General features: G+C 37.9%; 1 protein-coding gene across 1 annotated transcript in view; it reads right to left on the bottom strand.

Moving 5' to 3' along the window:
• The window catches only part of LIN9 (lin-9 DREAM MuvB core complex component), a 39,045-nt gene that overhangs the window by 8,119 nt on the left and 8,605 nt on the right, over window positions 1-22,321 (bottom strand). Inside the window, exons 2-10 of the mRNA XM_048299299.1 lie at window positions 21,123-21,155; window positions 20,010-20,104; window positions 17,201-17,305; window positions 15,233-15,366; window positions 11,100-11,225; window positions 6,113-6,270; window positions 4,875-5,008; window positions 3,788-3,907; window positions 3,512-3,613 (exon numbers count right to left, since the gene is read on the bottom strand). Of these exons, the coding sequence (XP_048155256.1) occupies window positions 3,512-3,613; window positions 3,788-3,907; window positions 4,875-5,008; window positions 6,113-6,270; window positions 11,100-11,225; window positions 15,233-15,366; window positions 17,201-17,305; window positions 20,010-20,104; window positions 21,123-21,155 (1,007 nt within the window). The remainder of the gene's footprint in view (window positions 1-3,511; window positions 3,614-3,787; window positions 3,908-4,874; window positions 5,009-6,112; window positions 6,271-11,099; window positions 11,226-15,232; window positions 15,367-17,200; window positions 17,306-20,009; window positions 20,105-21,122; window positions 21,156-22,321) is intronic.

Below are 22,321 nucleotides of genomic sequence, written 5' to 3'. Positions count from 1 at the left end.
ACTCCAAATATTCTGCCAGATGCATCTTATGAGCTGATGGTGAGCCATGGTCAGAGGCATGTTGCAGAGGCAACACTGCATGGGTTATCAGCCTCCCAGTTCCAGCTGCTCATTTCTGTCCTTGTGCTGTCCCCCAGTGCCTGTGCTGAGCCAGCACTTGCATTTTTGCCCTTTGCATTTTGCATGAAGAACCCAATCACAGAAGAGATAACGATAAAGAAATAAATTTAGAAGGGACAAGAATGAAAAGGTTTAAAATTGTTACTTGTGAGCTGGATTCTCTCTCTGATCTAGTTTCTAACACACCACACAAGTGTTCATGTTGCCAATAAAACACCTGGGAGGAAGAAAAGCACTGTACACCATCTGCCACTGCTGCCAAAAAGTTACCTGTCAAGCTCTGCTGTCATCACTATCCAGCAGTGGCCTAACACATTCTTCTCCTTCATGAAGTTGATGAGTCCCCAAATCAATGCAGAATATATAATTCGTTCCCTGAATTTTCAAGGCATTTGATTCTTAACTTCTACTTTGGCATGCAGACATATGTGAGGATGCACAGTGCTAGCTCTCCATTTGATGAGCTTGGGTTTTCTATTATATTCTTCCTATTCCAAGATACATTCCAGGGATCAGGATAATCTGATTCTAACAAAACTGTGACTTTCATGGAATCTGTCATGCCCACCAACTTTCTCTCAAGGGTACACTTTTTTACATAGACCTCCATTTTCATTTGCCAGTATCATCAGTGAATGCTGTAATTCAGTCTGGCCCTATTTGTCTCGAGAAATTCTTGCCTAACAGCTCTATTTTCAGCATAACTCATCCTGTTTACTGTTGTAATTTATATTTCTCAATAAACTGGAAACAAGTTTTTAGTACAATGCTTTTTCACATTAAAAGAAATGAAGGAAAAACTCAATGAGAATGTCTAGATTTTCACTTCTGATTTCATTTGTTAGACATAAAATGAGCCTTTCAAAATGAAATGTAGGATAACTTACTATGGAATATTTTCAAAATTTTCATAAGGAGAAAACAGTCAAAAATCGAGTACCCATTTTCAGATTGTTCCTCCTGCATTTAAGTCGGGAAGATGCCTGCTTTCCTCACATGCAGACACCAGGTCAGTGCTGTGCCCGTGCTGCATCACCACACTCCCTCTACCGGGCATGCAGCGACCCTGCCAACATCTGCTTTGTCCTACAGTGCTGCCTTCTAATCGAATTTTTTACCCCAAAACACAGAAGGAAGCAGGGAGGAAGGAAAATAAAAAAGCTGTAGCTCAGTGCTTGAAAAAACACCCTCTAAATTTTAATACCGACTAGAATGTAAGAATGCAATCTATCGATTTTGACCTGCCACATAGCATATGAAATATTTAAGGCTGCATTACATAATGAATTAAGCATGAAAGGTTTTTTTAAATTTATGACTCATTTATTGCTGGCTTTATTCTTAATATCATGTTAATTTTTGAGCCAGTCTTTTTCTAATACCTGTTAGTCCACAGTCTCAGATGTCAAAATGTAACAAGTAGTAATTAATAAAAAGATTTAAAAAAACTAAGTGTAGAACAATGATTAAAATACTTATTACAAGTCCTGATGTTTGCAACTGAAAGTTATAGGTAAAGAGAATAACCCCTAACATTTCCTTGTCATTCTCTGCATGTGGTTTTGGATACACTTCCTCTTCTTCCAAATTAATTTCAGAAAAGGGAAATAAGGGGCTGGGTTGAAACCTTATTCAAGGTGTGTTCTGTATTTTCTGTTTTGTCCAAAATTCTTCCCATAAAATTTTTTCTTTGTGGTCTTATAAATAACTGCCTGGCAATAGTTTTCCAGAAAGTTTTCTTGGAATCAATTGTTTTTTGACCATTTACTTCCTGAATAACCATTAAATCAAAAAAGGGCTTTGATTTTTTTAAGTACCAGTGTATCAGAAAAGCTAGAACATCCTGAGCAGTGACCTTTAACATAGAAATACATCTGTACTGGTGAATACAGCACAATCAATAATCAGCATTCACCACTCTCATGTATTTCACAGCACCAAATTCCAGTACCTCCTCAAACTTCTAATTAAAAAACTGATTCTTAAAAATAATGCTTCAACTCCTTCCATAAATGCTTAAGCCCTGTGATTCTTTGTTGTTGCTCAATAGACAAATGCCAAAAATCTGTGGATTGATTTTGTTCAAAGTATTTTGAAAATCTTCAAGCAAAAATACATATTTATGTGGTATCTTTGTAAAATGCCACCATTTGTAATACAAGCAAGAGGCCTATACTTGCAAAACTTAGATTTCCTTATACTGAGCAGTAATATACAATCAAACATGACTGACAATCACGTTTTCATATTTAAAATACAGAAACAGTATCATAAACAGGTCACTAAGTAGTTGTAAAGCTCAATACACCTTAGTTACCTAGTTTCACTGATCATACTCTGTGACTCATATAGGAGAACAGCAGCAGATACTATTTAGCTGCATGAAGACTGTATCTTTTGTGTATTCAATTTTACCATAATTCATGTTATAGCAACTATGTCTATTTTAAATTTTCTTAGTAAGCTAGATGCCAAGCTACCATTTTCAAAATGAGCTTCATACAAGTTTCCTCTAAAAAAAGCTGAATAGATGATTCTGTCAAATAAAATGCATTATGTTGAATGGCCCAAATGTGAGCGTCATGTGAGCTACAGACACAAATTTATTCTTTTGACCAATTACACAGACTTTAAAATCTGAGCATTCAGTAATATTATTTCTCAGTTCCTAATATTTTAAACATGAATCATTCCAATCTCCTTTGGCATGTTCAAAACTGCTTTCCTTGTTAAAGGCTTCAATCACTGATCTTAAGCTAAGCCAACATGAGCAATTACACTCTTCCATCATTCTGGAAAACGCTTCAGTGTGTTTTAATATTCAGTGAAGCTCAGCTTCCTAACATTACTTGTCTGTGCTCTTCTGAACTGGTGTACAAAAAACACTGAGGAATTATTTCATAAAGGTGAAGACAAAAAAGTGTTTTCTATGTAGTTATGCTATCTATAACATGAAGGTTTGCTTGCATGGAAATGAGAGCTGCTTTTCTTCTCCAAGAGGGTAGGACATTATATAACATAGAAGATGTATAATAATGCATATAGGCAAATGTTCTTTGGACAATGAAAGTATATTTTAAATAAATAAAAAAGTCTTAAGGTTTGCATGTAGAAATAATACTTTTTTAAGACAAAATGGTAGAGCTGGGAAAATAAGACACTTTCGAAGACCTCTGTGGTCTGAAAAGCACAATATTTCAAAGGTTATAAACAAGTGTGAAAATTAAGAAGGGGAGAATAAAAACAAATATTAACATCTCTTCAAAAGTTAATTTGGATATTACCATATCTGTCATAAACTAACAAAAGGCCATTCAACTGCAGAAGAATTGGCAGAATAAACACAAAAGGACAATAAAGAACAAAACTAAGAGCTGCAGTCAACACTTACCACTTGAATGAGGAATTCTACTGGAAAGCCTCCTAGTGTTTCACTATCTGTGCCTGAAATTTTGTTTTTCCATGAAGATTGTCCTAATAAAGGATCACTGTCCTATAAAGGATAAAACATTTCAATTAATAGCTTCTTTTTAGAGGGCTTTGCTAAAATCTTGATCTTGCTAAGTAACCTCGGAAAATTAACCTCAAAAACTGTTTAAGGTAACAGCTTCAACATGTATTAAAAATACTTCAGTGATTAATACCACATGAAAAAACGTAAACTTACTGTGATTGGAGACTGGAGTGAAGGTGTGTATGGCAATCGGGGAGGAGTCATGAAGAAGCGCGAAGGCCGCTGTTTCTGTCCGAAGGCAGCAATTGGCATGGTTTCATGAGGCTCATTACTCTGCCAGACAGGGAAAGGAAGGCTATACTTCAGTGTCTGATGAATTTTTACCCTTTTGGAACACATAATTTATTTCTGGAATCTGGACTAGCCGTGCCCATCCACACCCCAACCCAACAGCATGAAAAGATTAACATTTTGCTTTTGGTTTAGGCAGGAGCTTCAAAATCCTAATGTATTGCTGGAGTTTTCAAAGTGTTCCGGCATTCCAGCAAATAAAACCTGCATGAAGATTTCCAAAAATACTTTTGGCAGACAAACTACTGTACAGGAGTTCAGCAGAGGCTCCAAACTCAGACCATGGCAGAGACTAGAGGAATTACGTAGATCCAACACCACATAAGATACAAAAGAAAGTGAGGTCCTCCAGAAATCTTGCAGTCTAGGCTGGACTGTGTGGCAGGAACAAAGCCTAGGAGCTGGGAAATAATCTCCAGTTGTTTGACCAAAAAAAATATCCTCCCAGGTAGGTTCATTAGCACAAGAAATTTCAAAATCAAGTTCAATCAACTCATAATACTTGTTTGCAACTTCCATAGGCCTTTCCTGGCTTTACCACATTACAAAGGGCCAAGGTCTCTTAAACAATTTCTGCAAATCCTGGCAGAATCCCATTGCAGATTTTTCTTTGGGATCTTATACTACTCATTGTATTTCTTCATATTGAACTCAGGCTATTATAACAGCCTATAATAGTTGGTCTATTATAGGTTGGTCTAAATTATTCCACCCTGAACCATTATGCTTTAATCATAGAGGGTTATCCTGTTCTGTAAAACCATAAGCAGTAAAAGTTCATTATCCTGGAACTTCCCATGCATCAGTTACGCTTGTTTCCACTTTATGACAATACCACCTGGGTGTAATATGTTCTATTTTCTTATTTTTAATTAAAGCATATCATTGTGGAATTTTTTATTTAATTTTCTTATTACAGCTACTTTTAGAATGTGTCATTAATACTTACAAGAACTTCATAATCTGGGACTGTGTGTGTTCCAAGACCTGCCCTGTCAAAAGTCACTCTGTAGGTAGCATTAAGAGTGTCTACAGCATCTATCTGTCCAGTGAACAGACCATCATGGACACCTCGCAAACGTGCTTAAAAAAACAACAAAAGAACCAAGAAACCAAATATTGCAATGCTATGATACAAATAACAAAAACAGATTTATTACATCTTTTGCACGCAATTCTGTATATGTATACTTAAAGCCCACAGATTAAATGGAAAAAAAAAAAAAAGCAAACTCAGAAAAAAAAAGTATGTAATAGAAATATTTCCGAATTTTTACAAAATTTAAGTTTGCAGGTCAAATATTTCCCAAATCTAATCCTTAGCACTACACTTTTGTCTATGTAACTCCCTTTATTTCATACCCAATACCTTCTGACAGACAGATTTTGCAGGCAAAAATCAATTTCCAGATGATTTTGCACAGCATTTCTCTCTGAACACCTCCTCTGATGACTGTGTATTTAGCAAAAGACAGTGTGAAAGGCAGCTCAAGGATACAGGTTTAGAAGAGTGAGGAGAGGCAGTGTGCTGCACACCTGCTCCTCAGCAAGAACTAAGGGCAGTGCTGTTGAACACAAAAAATGCAACAAACAGTAGTGGCCTGAATAGGACATGCTGAAGTGAAAAGCACCTGGACCAAAATCAGACAGTAGGGAGGAATTAAAAATTTCAAAAAACTAGACAAAACCTGTGGAATGTTTTCAACAACATTCCCTCCTCAGTTATGGTTAAGCTTTTTTAGTAAGGCAATGTCATGTTTAGCATACATGTCTAACTACAATGCAATATCAATTGTATATCTGTTTCAAAACAGACAGTTTTATATTTATGGAAGAAGTTCAAGTTTTATATTAGGTCAGATTTTAAACTCAGACAACACTCAATGTTTTGAAAATAAGCATCTCTCTCTCTCTCCAAAATTTGTTAGATATACTAGACGTGTAAAAAACCCTACAATTTGAACAGCAGAAATAATAAGCCATACTAAGTTTGCACCTCAAAACCTTATCACTGTTTTAAAAATACTACCTAACCTTCACAAGCACCTTCTCAATGAACTAACAAAAAACCATACAATTTTTGATGTTTTACATTTATAATAATTATGTGCTTTAAGTGTATTATGACTTACTAAAATCTTTGCAAAACACACTTGGCTGCTTTTTTGTTTATTTTTAAGAAATTACCTGTGACTTTTGTTCCTATTACAAGCGGTAATGGAATATCTTCTGGAAGATCTTTGAACTGTGAAAGATCCGCAACTTTCCGCTGCTGCAAGAGTCTGATTTTCTGCCGTTTCTGTTTTAATGCTGACCTCTCTTCCTCAAAGAATGCAGAGGAACACCTACAATATAATTAGATAAAATTATACTTAAATTCATCACTGAAAACATATATACGTGAAGGCACATCAAATAAATTGGCACAGTTTGAAAAATCAGTGAGAGAAAATGAAAAGGTTTGGGGTGATGTGCTCAAGAGAAAAAAATTCCGTTTAACGCATTTAGACAATCTTACTCCTCAAAATTCCCACTCTTAAGATAAGAGTCTATTTTAAAATAATACTCAGGAACACTAGCTGTTGCATTAGTATATCCAAAGAGTACAACTTTTGAGGACTTTTCTTATGAGGATCCACCTGGTGCCAGAACAAAGCTAAAGCTGGCCCCAGCCTACTCAGGATGCCAGTTCAACGCACGTGAGAGAGAGTCCTGTGAGAGCCCTGGCTGCCAGCACTTACTGATACACAGGAGATCCCTTTCACGTGTGCTTATGAGCTCAATTAAACTAACTTAGTGTGAAAGGGCACCAGACTCAGCACATAAAAGGGCACTTCTCTCTCTAATCTCCTTGCACCTGTGCAGAGCACAGCTCAGCCCCAAAAATCTCCATTATGCAGATGAACTGTTCCGAGAAGTACAGATTTGTTTGATCTTGGGCTACTGTGTAAAATCAGATCATCTGTAGTAGTCCCCCTCCCCATTTTGGGGGGTAGGTCACTCTTAAAATGCAATCTAAAAGATAGAAGGCTCATTCCCAAAGTGCTTACTTTTTATTAATTTTCACTTCTAACCTACTGAATAGGCAAGATTCATGAGGGAGATACTGAAAGCAAAAAGGCTGTAAGGACTCAATCCTCTCTCTCATTCCTTACTAAAAAAAGTTTCTTCATTCTTGTATCAATGAAAGAAGTAATTAAAAAAGGTGCACAAATGCTATTTTAAGTCTGTCTGATTGCAGAAAGTTATTTATCAAATAATTTGCCACCTTTGTTAATTGCTTTACTGCAGTCAAATGCAGATTAAACATTTTCTGTGGAACTCATTCTGTTATATATTGATTACTGATCAATAAGAAGTTCTATTTTATGAAGTTATTTTAGAAGACACTGTCAACTCTGCTGCTGGTTCCCTCTTCTACGCTACAAATTATTTTCTGATTTAAATTCCTTCAAGATGTTCCTCAGTCATCTCTCACTCAGTACTAAGCAGTCAGCTCCTTTTTCCAAGTCTGCGTCTACTACTCTCTTATTATATGCAGAAACAAACATTCTTATGCTTTCTTCTGTATACCCCTCACTGGGAGAGTTCCACCAAGCCCTTTCACTTTTCTCCACAATTTCTCTTCCTGGCATTATGTACAAGAAGGCTGTAAGCACTAAGCTGCCAGGATGCCGAGACCATTTTCTTTCACACTGACCAGCAGTTTCACACTCTATATGCACAGATCATTTGCCTTTTATCTGTGTTTTCTAAGTTTTATGGGGCATAGGCCACCTGTTTTGTCCCGGTGTTAACATAATGAGATCCTCGTCCTAAGCAAGACACGGGAAAAAAACAGAAGCAAGAATGAACTGAAGCTGTGAGGTACTTTTGTCACGTAATGCAGTAATGCACTGCACTGAAGGTTCCCATATGAGGCTTCCAATCACTATCACCACAAAAATCACCACTAGTCTTTGTATAGCCTAGCAATTCTGTTGTAGATTGAGGCTGCAGGTGTGTGTCCCACTCACCAGTTCACCACCGAAGAGCAGAATGTGTTTACCCACAATTATGTATTATTCCAGTGGTCCTCATTAGGAATTTAAAGCATCTGGAAAGGGATATGGCAGAGATAGAGAGGGATGGTGGTTGGGACACTTATGCAGAGCTTCCTTGGATATTGTCATTTATTGATGCTATTGACTTCATATGTACTACTGGGAGGAACAGGTGTGAAATAATGTTTGCAGTGGGCTGTGAATATCAAGTTGCAAAATGCAGGTCAGACCTTTTCAACTCCATTGAGGAGAAGGGTGGCTAACCACAGCAAGACAACAAAATAGGGAAAAAAGAAAAAAGAAACAAAGCAATATAGACTTCATATTAGTCCTTCTAATCCTGTCCAGGGTCTTGCATCAGGAATGGCAAATATCACCTGATGTTTTTTGACTCATGCTCTTAGAAATGCCAATTCAAATGCTGACATACTAATCACTGACCTTCGAAGGTCCCTACAACAGCAACTACTGTTTTACTGACAGCTCGGATGGTCTTAAAAAGTCTCTGTCCCAAATGCTGTAACTATGGATGCAGAAGGTATTTGAAATGTATTTCTGGCTTCTGTTAAAGGAAACCTCCAACCCAACGTTCCCCAAATGCATTTAAAAAGATTATCCCATCTTCATGCCTCCTATGAAAAAATGAAGATTAAAACTATGGTACAGATCAAAATTGCAATCTCATTAGTTTTCTGTAGAGACTTCTTAAGATGCTGAACATTCTTCTCAGTTTCTACGTTGCTCATGAGAATTTGAATCACAGAGGAATCACCACCATCATGTAGTGGCAGGACAAGCATATCTAAGCTTAATTCATATCCACTGCTATTCCACAAGCCCAATTAAGTTCACACAGAGTACACAAACTATTACCTCTTCCTTTTCTTGGAGCATATCTTTCCCCACAGTCTACTGGAATCTTACAAGCTTTGCAGGCTCTCATGAAGAATACTGCTGTGCCAATCAAACACACTGTTGATGTGTGATAGGACATTTAAGGTAGCAGCAGACATAAGAGAATACTACAATATATTTAAACAAAAAAAAAGATGACAACCACGTGCAGAACTATCGCTCAGAGACATTATTATCCTCTGTCATCAACACTGCGGGTGCAAAATGTCTTAATTATTTTTTTTAATCTCTCATGGGGAGATATCAGTGTTGATATGGTATTATAGCTTATCTCCATACGATGAGGACAGACAGAAGAAATTTCCAACACAATGGCAAAATAAAAATAATCTTTGCTCTAGAAGTAGATTAAAATTGTCTTGAAAAAGCATTTAAATTATTTAGAATACTTCAAAGTCTTTTAAAACTAAAGCCAAAGACCACTTCTGACATCTTGAAGAAGACTACCAGCGATTTTAAAAAAAAATTAATTAAGAAATAAAAAGCAAACAGGAATGCTTATTTTATTTTGCTATAAAGCAGTAACTCAAAGTTTTCGTTAACAAACAATCAGACTCTTTATGAAGTCAAACGTTTCTACTTCAAAATTCAGATAAAACAATTTCCTGCCCATTTAGACCTTTGGCTCCTTTGGCATGAATGTCTTTTTTAAAAAAAGAACTCTATGATAGCTGAACAAAAACCCCCAAATCAAACCCCAAACCACTCTCCCCATGGCAAAAAAAAAAAAAAAAAAAGCAAAAAACCAACCCAAAGAATCCCTGAAAACTGAAAGGAAGTTTGCAACCCACCAGGTTGGATGGGGTTTTGCAATCTGATCTAGACAAGGTTCCCTGCCCAGTGCATCCCCTGACCCCAACTCCCATTGGAACCAGACAATCCTTAAGGTCTCTTCCAACCCAAACCATTCTAAGACTCTGAAGTTTTATCAATGGTCCACCAGACTGCTGAATGAGGCAAGCTGATCTTTTAGAGAGGTAACCACTTTTGGCAAAAGTCAAACGAGAAACTGATGACTTAACCTCCAAATACACCATTTCTCTCTCAGTGGGAAGCATGACAACAAAGGAATGAAAAGCTATCTAAGTTAAGCTCAAATTACATGAACATCTTCCTAAGAGGAGCTGTTTTCAAGCTGGCTCTGCTGCCTTCCCTTGACTGACGGTTTTTACTTATGTTGTTTGCAGGTACAGAAGGTGAAATGGTCTCCATCATGCAAAATATAATCTGACTCAGCAATCTATGAAGAAATGGATTCAGTGCTTTAGTATTTGCATTTACAGAAATAAAAGGCTGATTTATTTATGAAACACTACTTACACAATGACAGGGTGGTTGAGTTTGGAAGGACCTCTGAAGGTTATCTCCTCCAACCCCTCCAGCAGAATCACCTCCAGGAGGCTTCCCAGGACCATGTCCAGAGAACCTTTGAATACATCTAAGGATGGAGATTCTACCACCTCACTTGTGCCCATTCCCTCTTTTCCTGTCTCCAGATAATGCTGGAAAAAAACCTGGCCCTATCTTCTCTCTGTCTTCCCTTCAAATAGTTATGCAAAAAAATGAGATCCTCCCTTAGCCTTCTCTAGGCTGAATTGTGTAGGTTTTGTGAAAAGGCTGAGCTGAATCAGAGGGTTTAAGACTTAAAAATTCTAAATTAGAAAAAAACCCTATGTCCTTCATTAAATTCTGGCTACTTCTCTAAGATGGACAATATTTTATGGGTGACTCTATCTTTTCTCTGTTTTGATAGCTAATCTAGGAAAAACTGAAGATCTAGAAAATGATTTAAAAACAATAATAAAATAAATGAGGTGAAAATGTGCACTTGTTTTCCCCATGAAGAGCTAGTTATAGACTTAAAAAAAACCCCCATAGTGAAAAATTGGCCAGTTCTCCCAGGCCAGGAAGCACTGCAGTATAGAAGATACAATAACACCTTCAACACATCCTAGCTTGGACACCCAGTTATCAGGAGTGGGAAGAGAACATTTCAAGCATAGACTCATGAGAACTACATGGACACATGCATTTAAGGAATAGGGAGTGTGGGGGAAGAGAGGTGCTCAGAGAACACCTAATAAAATGAGTTTTACTACTCTTAAGATATTGTTTTGTTCTACTATTTGAATGCAAAATTATTTTAAAATAAACAATTCCAGTAACATCAAAATTACATGTAGGTATTAGCTGAAAGAAAAGAAAGATAAAATTACCTCCGTGGTTTTCCCATTAATCGCCTGATTTTCCCCCATTCTACTCTTGTCAACTTTCTGGTTTTCAAAGTTGGAAAAGATTCTTTCAGGCATATACAGAAGTCATTATCTCCTTCAAATAGTGGCCTGTTGAAACATAATTAGTCCTATGTTAACCACACTTGGTAAACTTTTGTCACGAGATTTCAAAAAACATCCGTCATAAGAAGTACACTGAAAAAATAGTATAAATTAGTCACATAAATGAGACACTCCTATTCAAAGAACAATTTTAACCTGAAATAAATTCAGGCAAAAACAAAATCAGGAAGTTTCCAGGACTATTGTTCTTTGAACCTTACTATCACTGACATTTAAAAATGTTCCTCTCTCTAGTCACTACAGAGAAACACATGTAATTCATCCTGCTCTGTAATGTATATAAAGGCACCAAATGGAACTTCAGCAGAGCCAGCTCAGTGTCAGGGGGATACTGCAACACACTGAAGGAAACCAGAGAGTGAAATACTGAGAATAAAGGGAAGGACAATGTGGTACTGAGAAACAGACAGACAGTACCTTTTTTCATCAATTCATTCAATTGTAACTCAGATTCTCAACAGAGGGTTCCAAAATACAGGAAATTGAACCAACTCATCATTCTCTACAGCTGTACAGGTGAGACTTCTATTGTATGACCCCATGGTGAAGCAGAGGATCAGTATGAGAGAAGTGACAGTTCAGAGAACAGACCTACACAACTCAGGAATTTCTCTCTGATGCTGTGACCCATCTCTATCTCTGTTCTATGACTGCCTTTTTCTTTGTAGTACCACATCCTTCTTAGGCTCAGGAGACAAGGGAGCAGCAACAGATATGCCATCTAACAGAAGGTTAATCATTAAAGACTACGTGCAACTGAAAAGATCCCTCCTGGCGAGAACAAAAGGATAACTGCATCCTGGATAAAGCTGCTTCTTTCCACCCTCTGCAGGGCACTGGGGTTTGGAGAAGAATATACCCAAGCACAGAACAAAGAGGGTCTTGGAAGCAACACTGCTTTCAACTGAGTGTCTGGGGTGGCAGGAGAGGGGAAAGGTGCACAGATATGAGGAGACTCGGGCAAGAATGGAAGAGAACAGTTTTGCAGCCGGAGGATCTGCAACTGTGGCATGAAGTGAAAGGAAAACACAAAGAATGATCAATGAGGCTCAGGAAACAGACAAGGAAGAGCATACGAGAGGTTCATTTTATCCATATTTACTATTGCTAACATAAGATATCTGTATAAAGAACAACTATTTTGCTTGGGTTTTTTGGGGTTTTTTTTGAGAAAGATAACCTGTATTGGATTGTTCTTACTAACACCTGTCCTTAAGGAGGCAAACTCTAAACCCACAGCATCCACAAGCTTAGAAGCTCTGGAAAATGATGTAAGCAAGTTACAGCTGCACCTGCTCAGGACCTGTGATCACTGTAGTAGTAAGTAGCACTTCAGAAGTCTCTGCATGTCCAAAATCAATGGGACTTCACAAAAAACAGTCTTCTGCAGCAGTGTACAGAGAATCCAAATGAAACAGCTTCAGTAATCTAATAACTGCAGATGACAGTTGTAGAAATAAAAATATTTCAAAAACTTACAGCAGACACGGCATTTTATTTGACTATTTCAATTTTGGATGCAATAACTTAACTAAAATATTCAGAGACTTGTACAGTGAGCCATATTTTGTTGACAACTCTACAATTTAAACTTTTTTAAGCTTCTCATTAAGTCTGAATTGTATCACTCCAAACAAGAGAGATCAAAGTTTTTCTTCCAAAGATATACAGTCTCTTAGTAAACCATATTATAATATCTTAACGTGGTCATATCTTATGAGCATTACAAGCTGTTTTTAATTTGCAAGGCAAGGTTTTGGCAGAGGAGGGCTGCAGGGGTGGCTTCTTCGAGAAGCTGCTGGAAGCAGCTGGAAGCTTCTCCTATATCCAGCAGAACCAACTGTGGACCCACCCTTGGCCAAGGCTGAACCACTCGGCGATGGTGGTCGAGCCTCTGCAATAACATAGTTAGGAAGGGGAAAAAAGCCCTGTGCAATTGCAGCAGGACAGAGAAGTAAGAGCAGCTGAGAGAAACAGCTCTGCAGACACCAAACCAAGGTCGGGGAAGGAGTGCTCCAGGCACCAGAGCAGAGACTCCTCATGGAGCCATGGTGAAGCAGCTGTGCCCCTGCAGCCCATGGAGGGCCCCATGCTGGAGCAGGTGGGTGCCCAAAGGAGGCTGTGAACCCATGGGAAGCCCACACTGGGGCAGGCTCCTGGCAGGACCTGTGGACCCATGGAGAAGAGCCCATACTGGAGCAGGTTTTCTGGCAGGACTTGTAACTCCGTGGGGGACCCACACTGAAGCAGTCTATTCCTGAAGGTGTTCATCTCCTGGAAGGGCCCCACACTGGAGCAGTTTCTGAAGAACTGCAGCCCATGGGAAGGACTCACGTTGGAGAAATTTGTAAAGGACTGGCTCCCATGGGAGTGTGAGGATTCCTCCCCCAGAGGAGGAGGGAGCAGCAGAGACTGTGTGTGATGAATTTACCAGAACCCCCATTCCCTGTCTCCCTGTGCTTATGGGGTGTAGGATGTAGAGAACAGAGAACTGGGAATAAAGCTTGAGAAGAAGGGAGGTGTGGAGGGAAGGTGTTTTTAAGATTTGGTTTTATTTCTCATTACCCTACTCTGATTTCATTGGTAATAAATTAAACTAATTTCCCAAAATCAAGTCTGTGTTGCCCATGAGAGTAACTGGTGTGGTCTCTCCCTGTGCTTATCTCAGCCTTTGACCCTCTTGTTATGTTTCCTGTCCCATGTCCAGATGAGAGTGGCTTTGATGAGCACCTGGTGTCTGGCCAAGGTCAACCCACCACAACTGCATACACTGATAACTATCAAAGAGGTTTTCAGAATTACCTGCTAAACTCAAATTCTAGTCTACTGACAGACCTAAAGTTTCACAGACAATTCTTTAAGAATAAACTAAACATTCTTGGACTGTTGTAAAAATCATCATTAAAAATGTACCACAATAAAATTACTCCTAGAAATAAGTAGGGTTTGGGCTTTTTGTTTTGTTCATTTTTTCTTTCAAGTAAGGGGGGGGAAAAGGCATGAAAAGACTACTTCTTTCAAAGGAATTAAATCCTAGAGATGATGAATTGAAAACTAACTAAAATGGACATCTAATTTTTCCACTTCTGATGAATATATGCCAAAATGTTTTTCTATTGCTATGACTGCCTTCCTAGTTAAGGAAAAAAGCTACAGCAATTGTGATTAAAATAGGAAGGAAAAACAGTAATTATTTTGTTTGTGCATTCTGCAAAATAATGCTTGTTAATTCTGAAGCCATTCTTTAGAATATTAAATAGTCGTGTTTCATCTGTTAGTCAACCAGAGTAGATTTTAAGACTCCATTCATCAATAATGTTTTTTACATTTAAGAAATTAAATTGGTTCTTTTAAACAATTCACACCACTGTGCTAGTGGCATTAAGAGAACAAGTGCCAAAAACTCCAAGGCACAAACTGCAGAAACAGTCTAGGAAATACATTAGGAGATCCAAGAAAGATGCTGATATCTGGACAACAGCAGAACAGACACAGCCTGAAGCCCTGCTAGTGATCACAATAAAAACAGGATGATGGGGAAAAAATATTTCATACCAACATTTACACTTTTTAGAAAAGCAGCACTTTATGAAGAAGCAGTGTCCTTCCTATCTCCTCTGTATAACACTGATCCAAGGGTTCAGAAAAGTCTAAGTGTTCTGATTACTTCCTGCTTCAGATGCTAAGAGCATTATGAATAAAATCTGGTATCTGGTAGAGGCAGAGGTGATAAAAAGAAAATTATATACATGAAGGAAAGCTTTCCATAGAAGACTTTCTAAAGTTGCTATTTGCAAACAACAAAGAGCACATATGTTGCTCAGTGGAAAGAAGAAAAAAACCTACCACCAATAAATAAAATAGTTTTCAGTTACTAATAATTTAAGAATGAACTTTGGAGTACCTAACTAATGTATGGAACTACACAGCTCAATTTCAGAAAATTACTTGTTTCTATACTAATAAGAGGCAATTGTACAAAGCAAACATACTTATCTATATTTGAATAGAACCATTCGTATATGCACCACTTGTGAGCTTTGGGCAGTTTGAGCAGGTTACGAAGCCGTAAACCAATCTTCTGTGATACTTTCTTTTCTGGTGTGGACATTGTTGTACTAAACTTCTATGTAGTAAAAAAAAGAAACAGTTAAACACAGTCTAGTATTTGTCAGTATTCAAATAAAATAGATTTTTCTGATTAAATTCTGCACATATTGTTTCATGACAATTTTTTTCTTACAGATCTATAACAGCCCTTACTGCATTATATCAGCAACGCAATCAAACAGAACAGACCGCAAATTTCAACAGGATCAATACAATTATCTCCATACAAAGCTCTTTTAACAGAAATATTTTCCAGCACTGAAAATCACATTATTGGTAACAACAGCATGGCACTAAAATACATACACACTTCAAAACTCTGAGGCCCCACTGACTGTCTCAGGTGAGCATAATTTGTGCTGCAGCTCAGATGCCAGCAACAGCACCTGCCTCATTTGCACTAGAGCTTCTACTCTTGCTTACTCTTCTTAAGCTGAGGATGAAGCCAGCAGAGGAATGTAACAACCGAAGCTTTGAGCAGTGTCTCTGCTTAGAAAACTGCAAGAGAAACTAGCATGGACAGAAGCAATTAAGTTTTAACTACATTTGACAGCTATTTGATAAATCAGAGAAAAGACACTGTCTTAAACTGCTTGCATAATACAGAGACCCATGTTTAAACAAGACTATAAATAAAAAAATAATTCTGTAATTTTGTTCCAAGGATGGCTGTCTTAATAGACAGAAAGAAAAACGTTTCTACAAAAAATAACAGCTTTTTCAGACTATTAAACTGGGTCCCCATACCATCATCAACGGTTATCCTTCCCCAACCATTCAAAGTATTTTGGACTTTAGTAGCAGCAATAACAGGATAAAGCATAAGGTAGGCACCTTGCTGGCTCCTGCTGCGCTAGATACAAGTCCCCTTTCTGCCACGGGAACTCCAGGAAACAAAGCCTAGCGGGACAGCAAGATCTGTGAACTGCAACAGCTGCAGTCCCTCACAAATATTTATCTATCAATCATTGGACCTCCTGAATCAGACATTTAAGCACAAAACAACTGGGCTTAGAACATTACCAAGTGTTTGTACTCTTAAGAAATCATGGTAATGAAGAGAAATGTCATGGTTCTCAGCTCTGGCAAAACGGACCCAGCTAAATGGTGAGTGCCAAGCTTTTCACATCAGACACTGCACAGCACAGCTCAAGAAGGCAAATCAGACCAGTATTCAAATAGTACTTTTTCAATGAAGTAAATTCAGGCTCATATGGTGATGGCACAGAGAAGTGATGCGGATGACAAAGGTACTACAGAGCCAATTCACTAAGAGATGTTGCCCTTTCTATCATAGCAAATAAAGGCTGACAAATTACAGCTGCTCTTTCGTGCTGTATCAAGGAGTTGACAATCAAGGGGAGGATACAAACAAACTCTTTGAACTGAGGACTTCAGCATTACAGAATCAAGAAGGTAAAGCTGGCCATGAACACAGGCTACAAATCTAGAGCAAGTGCCTAACTTGTTGGGATACATTAAATTCTATAGCAGCCTTCTCCATTATGTAATCAGTGCAGGAAACTTAGGCAATTTTAAACTGAAGCTGAATAAATTTATGCTGTCTACAGGAGATGATTGTTTGCAGGAGCATGATGGGAAATTAGCCTGGAATTCTTTCTAGCTCTGGGTGTTCATGACCAGGATCACAAAGGACAGGTACTCCCACAAACAAACTGAGGAAACCAGCTGTAAGGATTGAATTGTGGCTTACTTCTAGCAACAGTTTTCCTCAGAAGATTCAAACCAAAAATGCAACTTGGAAAGCAAATATATTCCAATTTTCAACTAAAACAGATAGGCTTGTTCCCCTTTTTGGTAAAAATATCTCCATACATGTATGTAGGTACCTGTGGAACAATTGCAACCTTCTGATTTCTTTTGGGTGACCTTGTGTTTATTTGTCTGTCATCTTCTTCACTGAAGAGTCGACTTCGCTTTGAATTTCTGAAGGGCTGTAAGAAACAAAATTAGGAATGAATTACAAGAAAAAAACCCCGATTTCTCTGATCATGCAGAGAATACACAGTGAGAGGAATGAAATGCCTCTTCTCTTGCCACCTGTTGGTTTTCAGGCACACAGTCCACAATCAGCAGTGCCTCCTAGCACTTAGAGATCTAAGGACAGAGAAGAAGGAGTTCAAGATTCCAGGCTTTTCCAATTCTAACTATAACCATTACTATAGTGCTGGCCCAGTTTTACAGAAGTATTTAGAGCCTAACTCCCACTTGTTTCCATTAGAGTTAGGTGTCTAAACATTCGTGTATCCTAGCTTGCCTTGTTATAAGTAGTACATCTGTTAAACAATTTGTTTTGAATTTTGGATCAAAAAAAGGTTTATTCAAACACTGTATTTGTTTTGTATGTTCTCAGCTGCACAGAATTTTAGCAAGAATTTTCTAATAAAGTGATGTGTGTTGGTTTTTTAACTCACTGGAAGTATCTACATAGCAAAATGCTAAGCTTGAGTCTGAAGAAACTAAATCTTGAATAAGTTATGTGACAATCTCAAAAAAAAGAATTTAGAATTTATGCTAAGTGAAATTTACTTGTGTACTGCTATAGCTCAGAAAGAATTAGAAGGATGACTAAAACCAAGAAATGATATTGCAAATGTGTCATGAAAAAAATTCATTTAGTTATTCCTCAACATCTGACCTTATGACAAAAGACTCCTGCTTTCAGTGAGGACGAAAGAGCAACCTGTGACTGGCTGCCAGTGCTGAGGGGAAGCAGCTTTTCCTTTTCCTTCCATGAAGGTTCTGTGGCCCAGCACAGGAGCCAGCCATGACTGAAATGGGGCTCTTTTACAGAACCCCAAGACCACACCCCTCATACTTCTTACAAAGGTGATGAGCAAAGGCAGAATAAATGCAGATTTGACTTCTTTCAGTGCAATGATGAAAATGCTACGAATTGATACAGGTATGAGATCTGTAACACTCACAACATGAAGAATACCAATGACAAATATGAGCCCTTCATAGGAGTCAGAGACAAAATAAACCAACACTGTTAAATAAAATTAACAAGCATTTACACTTAAGAAAGATATTTAATACATTTGTGACTGGTTAACTGCTTGAAAAGAGATTTTCTATTAAATTAATCAGTGGTAGCTAAAGATCTGTCTGCCTCATGCCATCTGAACACGGGGCTTTCCCAGGAAATGTGCCCCTCTTACTCCAAAGTATATCTATTTTATAAAAAGAACTACACAAGTGTATTTAAGTAACAGAAGTGCTCTGTATGTGATAGACATCTAAGCATATGCAGCACACAGAAGAAAACACTCATTCCTGGTAGATGTTACAAACTGGGAAAGACACACACTGGACAGAGGAACTGTATATTGACAAGGTAACCAAATCATCATGATCCAGACCAAGCAAACTGTTTTACAACCCTCAACAGAAACTGCCAAATTCTGCTCCAAAAAACTATCCAAAATGAGGCTATGCCTCACACCAGAGCAAAATAACAAGTGTTGCAAAGAGGCATCATCCACGGTAGCTAAACAGGTCAGGCATTTTTGGAAAGGTTTTTTCAACCATGTGTACAACATGTCATCAAAACTTTCAGCATTCAGTAAACTCAAACTACTCCATCACATCTCAGCAACATGGGTCACTGCCAAGATGTCAGACTATGCTCTGATCTTTCCCCCAGCTTTCTACAGAATACTGAGCTACATTCGGAGTTTGACAGTGTATTTTTACATCCTACAGCCACCATACCTAAAGATTGACTAAGCTTTTATAGAGATGTTACAGCCAGTCACTTTGGGTCTTTAGCACATGTGATCTTCTAAGTTAGCAGTAAAGCTTGCTTCTGTGAGATGATGGGCATTCCTGGGGATCAGCTGTAAACTGTGACATGAACTGCAGGAACTAAGGTCTTCACAAAGTTCTGGTCTCTGTCTAGAACTGCATTTAGTAGACCTTATGTTCTCCAGCATAAACACACAGCAACATGTGTGTATATGTGCATCTGTATGAATCCTACCATAATAAATACCAAGGAGAAGATCACAGAACAAGAAACAAACAGTTAAGCAAAACCAAACGACAAGAGTGAAATGGTCAACCCCAACACCAGACATCCCATTGGAAGCTGCAGGCTCATTTCATCTCCCCATCCCAAGGTTGTTCTTTAATGCAAGGCCTCCTATGAAAGTTCTCAGAATACACAAATTTCACTGAGAGTCCCTTACTTTTATTAAAATCTGCCCCCCAGAAGGCACAATGATGGAAGTGCATTATGGCATTTTCCCTTCCTTTCCTCTGTGCATCAGTTCTCAGCCATAATTAGAAGTGAGATATTTCATGACATACAAAAATAGTTGACCAAAACTGGTGATTCCTAAGCTCAAGGTGGCAGATACAGTACAAATACTTCACACAGCACTTACTTTACAAAAAAACAGAGAGGAAATTATTCTGACCTATCTTGAACGAGGTCAGCAATTTAATTTGTTTGATTATTCATTTATAAAATGTGTTTTCATCTCATATGCAAACTGTGCAAAGTGCCTGTGAAGGACATAGTTTCACATTTGGACATTACAAAACTATAAATCTCAGCCTTTTTTTCTGATCCTTGCATTTGTTTCACTGTATGATACTTTACTAATCCTGAAGCTTTTTATTGCTTCTTACCATTTCCACTGCAGAACCAGCATTCTTGCTTTTCCAAATGTGTGTTTTCTGCAGAGAATTATATTTTTCATTCCACGAACTGGATAAACTTCCCTCTGTTGTGAAGAAAATACATCATTAATATACATATATGTATGCATATGTTTTAACATAACTACTGTCTAAAAGCAAATATAACATCATTGACTACTAAAATATTTTTTACTTGCAACATCTTTGAATTCAGTAACAAAGAGATTTTAGATTTCAGTATTTTTATTAAATTGTTCTTAACACTAATTAAAAAAAAACTGAAGGAGGTTTTCAGTACAAGGAGAAACATAAACATATTTTTCACTTGTGACAATGTCTATGTTTCTTGAAACCTCCTTTGCTGGAATCAGTTACCTCCACTGTCAGACTGACACACATCAACAGTGGTACTACGGCTGTAACTGAAACCTGAACAAAACAAAGCCCTACAGGACACAGACACCTTCTAGTTCTAGACAATTATTAAGTGGGTGTACACTAAGTAAATAAAACTTTATGGCAACAAATCTGCATTAGTTACAACATATTCAACAGACCATGCCTTCTTCCTTGTGTAACAAAAGCCTTGTAATACATAAAGAAGCTTTAATTACTGGGCAAATTAGAAGTATTGAAAATTTGTATGAATGTTCATGAAGACAATTTCAAAGAAAAAACATTAGCAGCAGGTTTTTTATTTAGCCCACAACTTGCTGACAGAGAATACAATGAAATTGTGAAATGCCTTCCTAATGTAAATTTTGTCATGTACAGTTCTCACTAAGAATCTCTCCCGTATCTCATCCCCAAGAGATGAAAGATTACCCCCTATCTTCTCATCAAACTTGATGCCTAGGCAGTACTTTTGAAGAAAAAACACATTTCAGGAATTTCACCCAGAAGAGCAATGTCTAAATACACCACAATATATGTAGTTTCAACTGCCAAGGATTATTATTCTACAGAATTACAAACACCTACAATAAACCCAATCATATTTCAACAAAAAACCCTGTGATTTTCTTGAACTTTCTGAAGCCAGAAACTAAGTACACCTGAAAGTCAGATGGAGTACAAGTAAATAACATATTAATTTCTTACCTTTTAAGCTCACAAGTGCTTTTGCTGAAGAACCTGCAATAGATCAAAAAGTCCACATAAATCACAAGCTATTTCAAACCATACAACCTATGCAGAGTCTACTCATTCTTAATTAATTCTCAGGCAGAAAGTGGAATTTACTATTAAAATCTTTCACAGCTGAATGAGTGAACCCAGCACACCCTTCATAGCACTAAGCATAGCATTATATGCTTATTACCAATAAATCTTGAAAGCATATTCACATTTTGTTTTTTTCCTTTAGGTTCACACCTACAAAACAACTTCAGATGTTAAATGTTTATGTTTAACACCGCAAATTCTGAACAAGCTTTATGTCCAAACTACATTCTCCCATGTGGCTGCTTGTTTGATGCAGTTGCAAATGTATTTTACAACTGACAAGAAAACTAATGAACACCTTTTTTTTCTTTTTTTTAATGACTTCTACCAGTCAAAATCCTTCATTGCCCAGGATTTCCAGGAAAGGAGTAGCTTATGCTCAAAAGGAAGACGATGGATAGCCAGTTGCCCCCTGGTGGTACCTCTTTATTCAGAAAGGCAGCAGATTCAGATCTCATAAATGCAGACAGGATTGTTACTTGGCTCAAACTGTTCAAACAGCGTAATCAACACATGAAAATTTCACTGCTCCCCTGCCACTGCATCTGTAGAACCTCTGCAATGCTCCTGGGCCAGGAAAAACAAAACTGGGCCTGACTACACTGGGCCTTCATCTTCGGGAATTTTCAAATGTGTTTCTAAGAATGAGCTGTTTGAAGCAACTGTATTAGCATAGAGGAAGATATTTCTGCATGACAGTGCCTCCCCAGATTCATGACTTTCTCTCAAATCAACTTTATCTTTCCAGTTATGTTCCTGGGTGACAACCACTTTTCCCTCTCACTTTCTCCGCTCTCAGCTTCATCTTCTCTTTGAAACTGCTGCTCCAAGAACTTTCTGACTCCAGAGGTCCTGAAACTCATTGAGGCTGCCTTTTACCTAGCTCCTTATCCCACTAACTTCACATTGCCAGAGGTACTTGCCTCTAAGAGAATACATTCCAGAGAGTATCACAGAGTCAAAAGAATTACTGTCCCTTTCTGGGGTACTGAGCATTTTGGATCAGGCTGGGCCACTGAAGAGAATACAGGTGCAGCAACAGCAATAAAACCCCTAATCTCTTACGTTTTCACCAT

This window comes from Corvus hawaiiensis, chromosome 3 (genome assembly GCF_020740725.1).
Source record: "Corvus hawaiiensis isolate bCorHaw1 chromosome 3, bCorHaw1.pri.cur, whole genome shotgun sequence".
NCBI lineage: Eukaryota > Metazoa > Chordata > Aves > Passeriformes > Corvidae > Corvus > Corvus hawaiiensis.
The sequence above is the reverse complement of the archived record's forward strand: the minus strand, read 5'-3'. Positions and strand labels throughout refer to the sequence as shown.